At 37.3% G+C, this 15,929-nt stretch overlaps 1 protein-coding gene across 1 annotated transcript; it reads right to left on the reverse strand.

The window, feature by feature from the left end:
* On the reverse strand, positions 1–15,770 carry grna (granulin a). Its single transcript, XM_041817112.1, has 14 exons — positions 15,646–15,770; positions 14,902–15,039; positions 12,093–12,230; positions 11,864–11,992; positions 10,971–11,052; positions 8,026–8,132; positions 7,703–7,856; positions 7,473–7,592; positions 6,452–6,549; positions 6,136–6,372; positions 4,906–5,235; positions 2,265–2,498; positions 1,859–2,116; positions 1–621 (listed from the first exon to the last, which is right to left on the reverse strand). Exons 2-14 carry the CDS (start codon positions 15,037–15,039, stop codon positions 478–480), a joined length of 2,169 nt encoding a protein of 722 aa, XP_041673046.1. The 5' UTR covers positions 15,646–15,770; the 3' UTR covers positions 1–477.
* Positions 15,771–15,929: the final 159 nt, after the last annotated feature.

Raw genomic sequence — 15,929 nt, forward strand, 5'->3', positions numbered from 1 at the left:
TGTTGTTACATCAAATCTTTATTATGGAATATGCTGGCACCTCTCTGCATGTTTGCCATATGTATTTGTGATTTATATTTGATGCATTAAAATGATGAAAGATGTAAAAACATGCCCTCTGTTCTGATAATTGTTGAGAAATGTGATTTGCTACACAGTGAAGCTAAAGCAGAGCAAAGAGATATGACTGACTGACAGAAAACAAAGTCATATTCCCTGGGAGTGTTTCAGTTGTTTTTCTTTTTAGATGGAGTTAAGTTTCAAGTAGAAAACAAGGCACTATTTGACCTGTAAACATTAAAACAACATGTCAGCACTTAAAAATCTTATCTCAAAAGGCAGTTTAATTTCAGCGCTCCCTTCACTTTTAACTGATGTATATCTAAGAAAAACATATCAGACAATTAGAGTAAAATCCCTTTTCATTATGTTCCATTAGTGCTTTACATGCAGAATTTCACAATGAAGAAATTGTTTTCACACTATGAGAGCTCTCTTTTTGTTGTTGGAGAACATGCGCCAGTCCTGCCAGCTGAGCGCGGTGTCCTGGATGCAATCTCCTGCTGCATTGCATGTGTAGCCTTTGGGACAGCAGTGCAGTCTGTCGCTGCAGCACACCGCCTGAGAAGAGGACATACAAAGATGAAAATTAAAGTGGTGGAAAGTGAGAAAATACTACATTATAAGTAAAACAGCCTTTGGAAATAAGTTTGAGAAGGAAAATATTGAAGATCCTGAGCTTGTATGAAAAGCATATTTTTAACAGATGCACTTTAAATCTTCCTTTTTAGTCCATTACTTAATGTGTATTTATTGTTATGTAGCAATTGGGAGTATTGAAATTGTAATATACTGTTGTATTCTATATTGATATAATGTGGAAATAAAAGGCTAAAAAATTGACATGTGCAATAATGTTTTATGGCTTTATGAGTGTTTATTGTGACTTTGCAGGCACTAAATTGTCAATAAAAGAATTAAACTGAGTTGATCTGAAGTAGTATGAGTGTTGTAGAATTAGATGAGTTGATCTGAAGTAGTATGAGTGTTGTAGAATTAGATGAGGTCTGTTTTTCAATGCACCGCTACATCTAAACATATAAGCAACAAATTTACATTGTAGCTGGTCAATGTGTTGCTTAATTTGACTGAGTGGTGTTGGTTAGTCTCGGGTAGAAATAGACTCATTTCTGTTTATAAACTGAGCGTGTGTAGTGCACCTCTGTGAAGTTATGCATGCATGTTTTAGCAGCATGACAGTGCAGCTTGGCTGAGTTAATCAAACCATGACAAGTGTGACAAGTGCACTTAGGTTGGCTAACTCGGGGAGTTGTGTGGGCAGAGTTCCCCATCATGCACTCAGGCAGAGTGTTTAGATGTGTTTTATATGTATTTAGTTGTGTTTGGATGTTGACTGTTGTTCAGTGATCCCTGCTAGGGTTATTTTGCTCATGTTTCTGGTGTTGTTATTTTTTGTGTGGTACATTTGCACCATTTGACAAGTTATCCACTGAGTTAGAGTTCTCGCCTCAACTGTGACTTTAGGTGTATTTATTGCCTTGCTATGATGTTAGATCAGATACTTTTTTACTTTCACAGATTTATATACCAGTACTTTCACTTTAACTTAAGTAATTATTAACCAGCGTAACTCCACCTTTAGTAAAGTACTTTATCCAGCTCTGGAATTTGGTAAAATAAGAAAAGGCTGGCTGTTAAACTCTGTTTTCAGTCATTTTGCTTATCTATGCTAGCTTGCTTCCTTTGTTTTTATTTTCACTATATAAACAAGACAGTTTCCTGAAATTTTCTGCCAAAATACTGTTATAAAGCTTAAAGCTATTAGTGAAAATCCTACATCAGGAAGTGGACAGCAGCCCCATGTGGTGGCAGACATCTTGCAGCAGGTCTGTCCATCCTCACAACTCGTGGTGTCATCACACTTGACATCTCTGTGTTCTGAGTGAGGCAGGCGAGGTACAGGCTCAGGCAGAAGCACAAGAGTTAACGGCACCATCTCCAGCTGCAACATGATGAGCTTCTGACAGGAGCCGGAGGCGAGGTCACAGGTGTAACCTTCAGGGCAGCAGTGCTTCTTATCTTGACAGCACACAGCCTGCAGACAAAGCATGCACAAGGTAAGAGAACATGACAGACTTTATTTTACACTAGCAAACTCTGACAAAACCTAATGATTCTGATAGTGTGTCTTATTCTCTCGTCAAAGTAACTGCACTCCAATAATCTTCAAAGTCACTGCTCACCTCCTCTAGCGGGCAGCACCCCCATTGGCCAGTTGACAGCTGGCAGCAGGTGGTGTGATCAGGACACTGAGACTGATCATCGCAATGCACAGACCCTGGATAAGACGGGACGCGGGTAATCGCTGGAATTTTAGTGTACCAAGGAATCACAACTTCTCCTTTGGTGCATGTCTGGTGCTCACTGCACTTGTAGCCTGTGGGACAGCAATGGCTCCCATCAGAGCAGCACACAGCCTGGGGAGAAGTGAGAGCAGAAGTGCTACTTTCACATCATCAATCGTGTTCTTCAATTTCATCTCCAAATAATGCACCTGATGTAAGTAAAGTTTTCAGCCCAAGTGTCATGAACATTTGTCAAAGAACCGCTTTTTAAGGAACTAAAATTTCCCTTTCACCTCCTTTAGTCTTAGTTTTCTTTGTCTCTAAAGACCCGTGACATTTAGGCAAATTAGTCTACTTCAACAAAACAATTATAAAGGTTATTAAGCAGCAAGAGGTAGCATAAATAAAATGCTGTGAGCATAGATATGTTCCCATGTTCTAAACCTCTCAAGCAGAGACTTCTTAGGGGGTTAAAAATGTCTGGGCTGAAACTTTACTCTAGTGTAATATCATGCTTGCATTAGCTGTAACTCTTGTAATTCTAGGGTGACAACCTGAAGAAATTGTATCAGCAAGTGCTGTCTGTAACTGATGTAAAAAAATAAAAGATAAAAATAAAATCATGAGTGAATGTAGATGAAAAAGGAAGAGGAAGTATATGCAAAGTCATGTTAGAACTGTCACTAATCTCATGGGGTTAAAGACAGTGTTGCCTTTTAGTGATGTCTTACTTTGTGGGTATGACAGGTTGAAATGGGAGGCTTTTTTTTTTACCCCTAAAAGAGCCAAAAGTCTCAGCTTTCTAATAAACTATTAGTGATTATCAGCACCCTGTGCACTACATGAGTTGTGAAGAAATTAGTTCAAAAATCGCAAAGAATATTCAACTTTTAAATACTAAGTAAATATGTTAACTGCAAGAGAAAAAAACCTGAAAAACAGCAATGAGACCATTTCCTCTTCCTGTTTTGGCCCCTGTTAAATGTAAAAGGGTCAGACAGAGCATTCTAATTGAACTTTTTGCTCATTTGTTAATATTACTGCATGTAAACAGACCAAATTTTATAATACCACAGAAAATAGTGAGGGCAGCTTTCTATCTGTACGTCCCTTCATTCATCATACAGGCTTCATGTTCCTTATGGTTATCCCTTGTTCATAAAACTCTAAACAAACAAACAAATATCCACTAAAACTCAAAGATTCAAAGGTTAAGGTCTTATTGGTAGGCCGTTGCATATAACCACCATGCAGTGGTTCTAGTTTAGAAATGTTGGCAACATTCCAAGCCAGATGGGCAAAATGAAGACAACTACTTTCTAAAATGGAACAACTTTTTGAGGAAAGATTGCATGAGTTAGGATTCTTAATATATTTTTGACGTGTTCCTCCGGTTCCTCCTCAGGCACAAGGAGAGACAACTTCTGCAGAACAGATGGGCGGGGATCCGAAGCAAAGGAGAAGTGAAGGTTTCTGAGGGACCCCACCCTCTAGTGCAGGGGACATCAACTCCATTTTCACAAGGGCCAGCTTTGTCTTGACTGATGCTTTGGGGGCCAGACATTAAAATGAACTGGAATAAAATCAGCATTTCTGTCTAATTAACATGCTCTTGTAAAGATAATTTTTCCTTAGAAAAATTAATGGAGCTTTAAACCTTAAATAGTGAGATCAGTCCCTATCACCTATACTACAGCCAGCCACAAGGGGGTGAATGAAAAAATTTTAGCTCATATTTCTCATATTACTGCAACTTTAATAACGATTACACTACTAAGTATGTGTTTACCATGCCAAATTACAGAACTCCTAGCGGGCTTCTTGTTTGATAAGTCACTAGTTTGAGGACTTTATAAAACCTTGAGAAAAAAAAAGTCAAACAACAGCATGCCATATTTTGCTCTCTCAAAACATAACCATCTTTTTTCATATGAAAGGGGAGCATAAATGAGCCTTTGGAGTGATATTATCTCTTTTAACTCCAGTTTGGTCTCCACCGGCTCCTGAGACTAATGTGCTGCTTATTCAAGGTTAGAGGTCATCTTTATTATCCCTGTAAGGGACAGCTTGTTTCACAATCAACAGAAATCCAGCCAACAAAAGTAAGAAAAAGTGCAACTGAAAAAAAATACAAGTAGAGAAAACCTGGTTATCAACTTAAACTTAACTACTATTGACCAGCCCCTCTTTAAAGTCCTAATTTCGCACAGCTGTGTTAGATTTACTTAGTGGTCAAAGCTAGACTCTTTGTTCAACAGCAGGCTGCTGAGGTTTTTGATGCTGAGTCACAGCAACATTAAAAAAAATGTCATACAAATATGTTAAACATTAAAAGTCTTAAGCTTTGCAGTGTGCTCAAGAATGAGCCTTTTCCTGTTTATGGCTGCTGATGAAATTAAGATCAATATTCTCCTTTAAAGCTCTGTTTCTTTCCTCCACCAGCTCCTCTTGCTGCCTAATGCCCCTTATGTTTGAACATGTCATTAACTTAAATACATCTTTGAAATGTTGGGTGATTATACGAAGGAGGGTTGCTTACATATGGCAGTGGGCAGCAGCCATACTTTTGAGCTGACTTCATGAAGCAGCAGGTGGCGGAGTGAGGGCAGGAGGTGTGGGGGTCACATTGAACAGTGCCCTTCCCTTCCTCTGTCTTTGGCTCCTCCTTATATTCAGCAGTTGTTTGCAGTGTGGTTGCCACCCCCGTGCTCTGGGATGCAGGCTGCAATGGAGTCGTTGCCATTGTTGAAAATGGAGGAAACTTCTTCTGCATGGGTGTAGAGGCTGAGCCTTTCTGACAGCTGAAGGTGGTGAGGTCACAGGTGGTGCCTTCGGGGCAACAGTGTTCATGGTCCTCACAGCAGACCGCCTTTAGAACAAAAACTCTTGGTCAAAAACACTGGTCAGAGAAGGTTAGCCTGGCTCTGTCAAAAGGTAGCTGGATTGATCCACTTAATTCTCTAAAGGAAAATAGTCAACGAGATAGATCTTGTCTGTTAAATCTGGGTACATAAACTGCATCCAGTCCTTGAACCAAGCTAAGCTATTCTTTTATGCTAGCTTGTGCTAGCAAGTCACCAGCTTTAAAATGTCCCATGAAAACAACTTTGATAAATATTTTTATTTTTCTCTAACTACAGTCATCCGCTAGACTGCTACAAGCAAGATATGATTTGTGATCACTTTGTTGTTCATTTAATACAATGATATGCTAGCAGTAGCCTAGCTTATTACAAAAAATGGAAACTGATGGACACATAGTTAGGTTTAACAATCAAACAAAATGAAAATAGATTTGTTCATAAATATAAACCAGTGCTTTAAAAGAACAGTTAGCTTTTATGTCAACTTTAGCTGTCTAGCTTTTAAAGGGGATTCAAATCTGCACTTTATTTTTAGGCAAATTTTTAGGATATAAAATAATAAAGATAATGCAATTTTTCATTTTCAGTCCTAAAAAAGCATGACAGGTTTACTAAATTCATCTGTTCTGTTGTTTAAACACATGGCTAAAGCTAGCAGCCTTTTTAAAAGGATGGCTAATGCCAGTCTAGCTAATAGGCACCCACATACTAGGCTAGGCTAAAACAGATGGACAAATTTAGCCTAGCACTGCAGTAAGGTAGCAAAAAAAACCCTCTTTCCTTATCCGTTTAGCTTCAAAGCCAATTTAGCTGAGCTCGCTAGTCAATGCATTTGCTAAAAGGCTTTTGTGGTCACCTTGAATGTTCCATTTAAACATGAGAGGAATATATATTTCTTTGTCTACCTTGGGAAGAGGACAGCAGCCCCAATCTCCTGATTCTTTCTTGCAGCAGGTGGTACCGTCAGGACAACTCTGTGTATCATTACATGGCACATCCCCTACCCGAGCACCCTGCAAGGGGATTGTGGGGACCTTCTCGACCATCGGCCCAGAGCATTTTTCATCATCACAGGTCTGTGCAGCCAGGTTACATTTCTTGCCTTTGGGGCAGCAGTGAATGAAATCCTCACAACAAACAGCCTGGGAATAACACGGTGAGGTTAGATGTATGGACTGCTTGAACAGTTAATGTCAAAGCTAAGGATTTTGTCTACTTTACCTCTGGTAGAGGACAGCAAGCCCATTCACCCTCTCGAGTTTTACAGCAGGTGGTGCCATCTTGACAGGCTACTGTGCTATTACAGGGGACATCATTGCCTGGAAACATGAAAACCACAGCAACATTTCATTATGTACTCATCAAATGCAGATGGTTAAATACTGCATAAACCATGCTCTGAATTCCTTGCGATTACTATTTCTGACTTCGATTTTTCCCTAAGGTTAGTTCCTTTTGTTGCTGAGACCAATATACCGCTGGGCGGTAGTCTTGGTATCAAGTCCTGTTTCACTTTCTTGAGTTCTTTCATTTACTCCCTTCCTTGATTTTAAGTTTTTGGCTTTTCTCATAATGTTTAATCCTGTGTGGCATCCTGGTTTTCCCTTCAGTTTTTGAGTCCTGGTAACATTAATTTTTTAACTATTGGGGCTTTTCCACTCTGACTTTTGGGCACACCGATCCAAACCAAGCTGTGCATATTTTTACTTTTCCATCACTAGTCTGGCCACGCTGGCTACTCCAAGCCAGGTGCAATCCCTCCCAAGAGTTCTGTGTCTGCCCTGAGGTCCTCTACCAGTTGGACATTCCCTGAGGACCTCCACAGGAAGGTGGCCAGAAACATGCTCATGCTTAGGATTTTATTCAAACGTTTTATCCGTACAAATCAAAACAAACTCTTGTTTGCAATGGCAGCCCAGCAAACACAATGCCTCTGAACTGGCACTTACATACCTATCAACTATGATCACTCAGGTCAGGAGAGTGCTGTGTTTTACATTTCAGCCTTGACTAACCTGTCAAGGTTTAATGGAACAACAGGTTTCCTCGTGATAGCAGGAAGCTTAAAACATCAACATTTTTCAGGTCAGTATTGCTCTCGCTGACACACCTACAGTGCATCGCCCTAAATTTGTACCTTAAACTAAACTATTTTGAACATTTGCTCTCAAACATGATGCTTTTTCTTTGTTCGTAGGTATTTTATTGTTACTAACTGTTTGATACATGAGAAAGTTCTAACCTGGGGCTGCCTGAGAGACAGACAAGGACGGTACTTCCTTCTCTGTAGGAGGAACTGTATTTGCGGTGGTGACTTCAGGGGGTTTCTCATCATGAACTGTCTGTGCTGTCACTTCTCCCTCTGAAGTTGGAAACACAGATACTCAGTTCATGCTGCATGAGCACAAACACATTTACAAAATGATTAAACAGAATGAGGAAGTAACCACAAAAAAACAACAGAAATCTGACCTTTCTTGTCCTCCCACTCTTCTCTGATTCGAGCAGGGAATTTGGCCCACATGGGTGTCACTTTTTTAGTCAAAGGTGAAATACATTTCGAGTGCTCCAGATCACATGCGTTCCCTTCAGGACAGCAGTGTAACTTATCGGAGCAGCACACAGCCTGTACAATAAAGACACATGGATAAGACACCATAAAGTCATGATAAGTGGACATGCAAATCCATGATTTGACTCTTTACTCTTTCTACATTCATAACTCACTTACACGTGGAGTAACTTTGGCACTTCAAATATGCCATCTATAAAGATAAAGAGCAGCGTTTTCTTACATTTGGCATTGGACAACATCCCCACTTGCCACTTGGAGTTTCACAGCATGTCGTTCCATCAGGACACTCTGACACTTTGTCACCGCACAACACCGTAGCCACAAACTCTGCAACAAAATTAGGTAAAAGCTGATTTAAATGCTTCAAAGCACATCTAGCAAATATATTCCTTACTTCATCTGAAATTTTACAGGAACCATTTATACCAGACTCAGTCCTGGAGATGTTTAGTGTGAGGCCAGTTGCTGTAAAGCTCTCCATGAACCAAAAACATGATAGACTGTTTAACAACGTTAGCTGGAAGTCTGATTTAGCTAATTAGAAACAGAAAACCTGCCTGCTCATTTTAACTTCCTGAAAGATGTAGTGACAGATCTATGGTTAGCAAAAGGGAAATAAATACGTTTCCTTAAAAATCACCCCAGACAGCTAAAACCACTTCTGTTTATTAATAATATAGATCAACCGAAAGTCTTCAACATGCTGCTGGTCTGGAGAGATATTAGAAGACACTTGAAATTCCTTCTATTATATCTACTTGGCCACTTCTATAGTTTTTAGAAAAAAGATAGAATAATGATAGAATATATTAGAATGGTCCTCTAAAGCCGTGGTTCTCAACCTTTTCAGCCCACGACCCCCGAAATAAAGGTGCCAGAGACCAGGAACCCCCACTGTACCTGAAGGTGGTTGAACACAGCCATGCATAATACAAGAATAGTCATGTGCAGACAAGGCTGTCCATAAAGGGGGATAAATGGGAGGGGCCCATGGAGGTCAGCAAAACAATGGTCCATTGTAAAGTTAAGCTGTGAAATCCATATTTCATATTTAACCTGAAAAAATACCACTTTTATCAAAAGGACAATCTTTTTTTAATAATTGTGTAGTAAATAATCCCCTTTGTAAAAAACAAAAAAGAATTAAAATGATATAAAAATTAATACAATTGGTAAACAATGGCAAAAAATTGTGGAAAGGTGGTGAACTTGGATTTTAAAAGTAGCAGAAAAGGTTTAGAAGTGTCAAAAATTAGAAAAAAAATTGGTTAAAGTGGCAAAAATTGGCATAAATATTGGTAAAAAGGAGAAAAAATTTGGCTGAAATTGCTTTAAATTGGAAAAAATAGGTAAACATAGAAAGAAAAAATAGGCAGATACTGGCAGAAATTGGTTAAACTAGCAAAAATGGGCATATCAAATGGTGAAATGGGGTTAAAATGGGAAAAATTGGGTGTAAAAAGTGGTTAAAATGGGTTAATAGTAGCAGTAATGGATCAACAGAGGCAACATTAAGCTTAAGTGGCAAGAATTGGTTTAGAAGTGGCAAAAACATGCAGAAAAAAAGTGGTGGAAAGAGTTTAAAACTGACAAAAATAGGTGTTCAATGGTAAAAATGTGTTATAATTGGTGGGATAAAATGATATAAAGGGGTAGAAATTTCGACACAATTGGTGTAAAGTGGCAACAGTGTAATTAAAAAAAAAAAGTCTTAGTTTTTTAGGGCAACTGGAGACCTCCTCTCAGTGTCTCGCGACCCCCAAGGGGGTCCCAACCCCAAGGTTGAGAACCACTGCTCTAAAGGCCTCTCAGATTTTACTGGCCTGTTGATCTCTCACTCCTTTAAGACATTTGAGGAAATTAAAAATGATTTTGATATTCATCATAAAGACTTTATCAGGTATCTCCAAATCTGACACTTCACTGTGTCTTTATTGGGGAGTGCTATGGTCTCTTCCAAATCACTTAGGTTTTACGCTTTACTACTTTACTCTGATTCTTCAGCTTGTGAATCTCTGGGACCGTGATCTGGGGGTAATTAGGAGAATTCAATGAAATAAATAAAAGCTATAAAAGAAAAGGACACATTTTTATTCATTGCTTTACAGAGCTCACTGTCTGCCAGCAGGTTGTTATGGTGCTGTTTGTTGATTTTTATTTCTGAGTGTCTATATCTGAAAAAAAAGTTTTATCATTTTTATAATATATTTAGTCTAGTACTATGACTGTTATAAAACAAATATACAATAAGAGAGACTTGGTGTTCTTCACAATAAAAAGTATGTTTCTATATTGGTATTCACATAAGCATCAGCTAAAATGAGTCTGAATATTAGATTAAAAAAACTCTGGTGAAATGTGCTTTGTAAGGCATTTAAAGGCACTGAGGCAAAAATGCATCAAACACACGGCAGTCAGAAAATTTAGAAGTCATAAGCACTAGTCAATAACTCATAGCCAGCGGAAAGGTTTGGAGCCTTGATTTAAAGAAGTGAGAGGGTGAGCAAGCTTTTTGAAAGTTTGTTTTAGATATGCAGCTTCACCAGGTTTCATTTTGACTATGCTGGAAGTCAGCAGACTTGATCAACAAGATACTCTTAAAGATCTCAATCATTAACAGCGGAGAAGCATATCAAAATAAATTCTTTGAATTTGTAGCATGTCTCTGCCTTCTGAAAACACAGACTGTTTATTTAAACTCCTTCTAAATTCTGGTTATTTTATTAAAAATAAAAGTAGTCTGACTTTGTGTTTAATTTGGAAGCCTAAAAAAAGTCTAGATCTGGATTATGACCTGTGGAATGGTTTGTGGATTCAAAGTGACTGAAGCTTTCCAGTAACTTTAAATAAGCCTTGTTTGGTTAAAAAACATGACTTCCTTTTTTATTTTTGTTCCCTTGGTACTTGTCATTATTTTGTGTTATGCACTTGTGCTGATATCGTAAGTAATGCAAGTTTGCTGCATATTATAGGAAGTTTTGCTTTTATTAATCATCTGAACAGACAGGATGTGGAACATATGAGGACCAAGGATGGAGCCTTGGGGAACATAAGTAATTACACATTGACAGGTTTGCTGCAGATATGAGGGACGCAACAGAAATACCTAAATAATCTACCTTACTATGGAGTAAAATGTAGTAGACTTGAGAAGAAGAGTTTTACCTTTCTTGATACAAGAGCGGCAGTCTGCGCTGCACTGGTGACCCTCTGGACAGCAGTGTTTCCCATCAGGGCATGGGACTCCCTTGAAGAGTTAAGAAACAATCAAAACATCAAGACATCTTACTGTACCGTATGTCTATTATCAATAGTACTCTAGAAACAGCAAAATATGTGAAAGACTGAAGCTTGAGACAAACTTTCCTAAGGGGAAAAAATGGTATCTTCAGCCTTTACATATTTTTCTGCACAGAAAGTAACAATGGTGCAATAAAGTAATCATAGTACACTAGTAACTAGGGCATGGGACTGTTTTAATCTTGAATTGTTATTGATAAGGATTTTTTATTATCAGGACTAGGACTCAATTTTAATCCAAGTCTTTTGAACAGGTCATAGCTCAATCTTTCATGTTTTAATTTGGCTGAGAAAACAGATTTATCCACCAAACAGCTGTATCTATTCCATTTTCTTGCCATAATCATTATCTGCTTGCTTCATTTGAGCACATCATGATTGTCTCTTATTTATCTTTGCATAAGTCATTTTACTGACCTGACCTTCAACACCCCACAATGAAACCTTGTGTCAACTAATGACGCATAAAAATGTGAAATGTTGCTGCACTGGATTGAGCATTGTTTCTTCCATATAGATACAGCAAAGCATAGGAAGCTTGTACTCTTTCACTGTGTGAAAGGTGACATTTAGCTTTCTACATCCCATTTATGAATGCACTGAAGTGAAACTGTTTACGTAGTCAGAAAAAGAGCAATTGTCCTCTTTGTAATGGAAAATGACCAAACTTTGACGAAATAATAGTTCATTTTGACAACATTAACCTGTGTATTGATGGAATAAACATTTTATGTCTGTTTTGGACCAAGTTTGATTACCTGAGCTAAAGGACAGCAGCCAAACTTTGTCAAAGCCCTCAGACAAGAAAACTCAGCTGGACATCGGGACTGATCAGGACAAATGTTGTCATCCTCTTCCCCGATGTATGATTTTATCATTCTGAAAGACTGCAAGTGAAAAGACAATCTTACAGCAGGCACTCACATGAGACATGACAAATACTTCCCTTTTAACTTCTTAAAGCTCTGGGATGGTTTTTATTCTTACTTTAGATTTTTGGGGTGTATTCGCATCACTTCTTTCTATCCAGGGAATGGACACTGTAGAGTTCATGCAGCTGGATGTTGCTGTATCACAGAGCATTCCTGCAGGACAGCAGTGATCGTGATCCTCACAGCACTCAGCCTACAAGGACAGGAGTAGTAAGAACACTTTGACTAACAAAGTTTTAAAACTGCTATCACTCCTACTTGATGAGGCTTGTGCTTTTATCGGTCACATAAAGAAGTAAAACACCACTGAGCATGAATAGAACCACTGTATAGTCTTATTTTATTTCATTTTATTTAAGAGTACATATGAATGTCTATCTCACGTTTACATTTTACTACGTGATGAACAAAGGGAATGAGTATGTTACTGAAGGTGTAGTAGCCATCGCTTGGCTCTGGTTTATCTTGTTAAAGGAAATTGTGCTTATATAGCAGACAGCAGCCAATTAAATGCAAGTAGACAGTTTTAAACCTATGTTTTTTTGGAATTAAATATATATACATTAAGTTTTAAAATAGATCTAAAACTCTAAGAAGTATGTAAAAGGACATATTAAGACAAAAGACTGTTTTTAGCACTTACAGTGCCCAAACTTGTTTAAACTGTCTTCAGTTTACTATACCATATAAAATTACACTTAAATCACACAGATATTTACACATAAATGTGTAAAGAGTTACTTCACCACACCAAATGTTTGAATTTCAGAAATTACTCTCTCTCCGTTAAGCTAGACTGCTACCTTCTTTAAATGTTAAGCTATCCGTGTATTTTACATGAATTACTTTAGAAAACGAACTTTTATAAGGAAAACACACCCATGTTCAGTTTTAGTTCAGCTAAAATTCTGCATTTCACTTTAAAGAGAGCAATTTCTTTGGGGGGTGAAAGTAAAAGCTTAATGGGTGTATGTTACATTAGCTGCAAAAATTACTGTGTCATTTGGTTTATGGCTATATTTTGTTGTAACTGCCCATTTAAAAACTTCTGGAATTACTTCTACAAAACACCATCTACCTATATTGTTGTTTAAGAGCTAAGTTTGAAGATAACTAAACTAGCTTTATTATACTAGCTTAAATATAACTTGGCTAGCTAAAAGATAACTTTACTAGCTTAAAGGTAACTTTAATAGCTTCAAGATAATGTGGCTAGCTTAAAGACTATTGAGCTAAGGCAGGCAAAAAGTTCGAAGTTTTTAGCTTAGCAGTGAAGTTTATTCAGATAGAAAGGATTCTCTCTATTTTACATTACATTTTAATGACTAGAGCAGTGCTTCTCAACTGGTCTAGCCTCAGGACCAATCACCAACTCTTCCCTGAAAAATCACAACCCAAATTTTCCAACCTTTCATAATAATTTGATCAAGAAAAAAAAAACCCTTTGGTCTTTTAAAGATTGCAAAATATGGCAAAACAAAGAAATTGAACTGAACAGACACGTTTAAAAAGCATTTCATAGACCTTTAGAACAATACTTTTATAGGCACAAATTTGCGACCCACTGAAAACAGCTCTGCTACCCACTTTTGGGTCCAGACCCCAAAGTTGAGGACCAGTGGACTTGAGGATTTAGAAGTAAGCCGGATCAAAATTAGGGATGCACAATATAATGTTATCCACAGATAGCTCATAAAGATAAAATTGTTATTAGCAGATATGAAAATTGATGTCAATATACATCCAATATATCAGCTGCAAATGTCGGCATATCAGCTGTAAACTGTATGTACTGTATTTTAAAACGTATTTTAAGAACCAAAGTTTGTTTCATTTATCATCCCTAAGCTTTAAAAAATGATTAGGACTTAAGTTTTAGGTCTGAAATATGTATTTCACATTTCTAGTTATATCAGAACTGGTAAAAAAAAAAAAATGTAAATACATAGCATATGGAATATTGGAAAAAAAAAAAAAAAAAAAAAAAAAAACCTAGTGTGCATCCCTATAAAAATGCTTTGTTTTGCATCTAGAATGATATTTCTACAGAAAAGGATAAGGGTCAGGGGTAAAGGAAAAAAAAACATTACTGGGCACTTTAAGGGTAAAGTCAAAATGATGACAAAGTCAAAATTTAAGGAAAAAAGTTAAAAAATAGTTCAAGATTAAAGCTGAAATGTCAACAATAAAGCAGACAGTGGATATTAGATAAGCAAACTGTTTGGGAGCTAAAAGAAAGAATATCTTTGTTGTTAAATACTATCCTGAAGCATCGTTTCAAAAATTCATTAATTCAAGGCAATTAAGATAATCGTCTGTTTAAGTCTCATTTTGATATTTTATCTTTAATCGTCAAACTGTTTTTCTATTTTATTCATAAATTTCAACTATTTTCTCAACATTTTGACTTTTTAATTCATATCTAGTTTGTCTTGAAATTGTATTTCAACCTTATTTTTGAATGTTTCAACTTACTCTCAACACTTACTTTTTTCCTCTCAGTACATTGCATTATTTTCCTTTCTTTGCCCTAATCCTCTTCCATACATTTCTTTCACCAAAAGGTAAGAGGTTTTTTTTGTTTTGTTTTGTTTTTTAAACAAGCAAGATTTAATTTTTTGTTTACTTCTTGTTTTTCTTTTTGGACTTTTAACACATCTTTACATTCTTAAAAGAACCAAGTCTGACAAAGTGACAATGAAGATATGACTTGAAATATTCTCCCTAAATCTCCTGTATGACATCTTTAACTTAAATTGCAACACTTTATAAGTCAATTTCCTTTCATTATTTTGACGGGCTTCTTAACCTGGTGTATATGCAAATCTTAACGCTAAGAATGCAGGTAGTACAATAATATCTACCTGTTCAAATGGGCAGCATTCATAGCCATTAGCCGGGTCATGGCAGCAGGTATGACCGACTTCACATCGTCCTCCATCTGGACACTCATGTGCACTGACCAGGGTCAGGAAAGCACAGATCACAACCCACCTCTGCATCTGCACACAGGAAGACACAAATTAGGCAAAAGAAAGTGAAAGACGGAATTTCCCTGTTACACATAGCCTTAGGAATGGGACTTCTGTATCAAAATCTGGGAAAAACTACCTTAAACATGTACTGTAAATGGATAAAAGGATGGCTAAATGAACATGCTATGACATATTTACATTTCTCTGTGCACTTATTTTCCCTTTCTGGTGATTTTTAATCATTGATTAATTCATTCAGTGAGTCATACGGCAACAGAATAAAGCATGTAATGTTGAACGACCAGGATTTCATGTAATAACCGACTGGAAAGGTTCCTTTGTGATATGTTTACTCCACGGTAAAATAAGCAAGTCATTCTGAAGGTGAGCAAACAATAGCCTTACAACTTTCAGTTTCGTTTCGTATGCACCAAACTTCCATGAAATGGGATTATTTTATGAAAAAGCGTCTGACAGGGAAATAGCCTGCAAATCAGAGTTGTGTCAATGTAAATAAGTAAATTGCCTTAATGACAAACGTCGTGACGAGTAAACTCATACTGCTAATTTTTAATAAATAATGCATATAGTGTAAATATCTTTGCTAAATCAACAAGTTTATTCTGTTCTTACCTTGAAAAAAGACTGAAGAGCTGTTGTGAGACGGCAGCTGTCTAATGAGTGTCGCACCAGCAAGTAACACTTATTACAATGAGCTGCATGATATCAAAACACGCCCCCAAAACTGAGAAAGAGAAAAAGAGAGAGAGAGAGAGGAAGAGAGAGTGAGGGAGAGGAAGAAGAGGATTAATGTGCGCCTACCTACCACATACACACAGCGCCCCTCCTGGTTTCTCCGATTAAAGCATATTTTCATCCAAAAGAAAAAGTTGAGTGAGGTTGCCCTTGTTGCTGCA

Source organism: Cheilinus undulatus, linkage group 21 (assembly GCF_018320785.1).
Source record: "Cheilinus undulatus linkage group 21, ASM1832078v1, whole genome shotgun sequence".
Taxonomy (NCBI): Eukaryota; Metazoa; Chordata; class Actinopteri; order Labriformes; family Labridae; genus Cheilinus; species Cheilinus undulatus.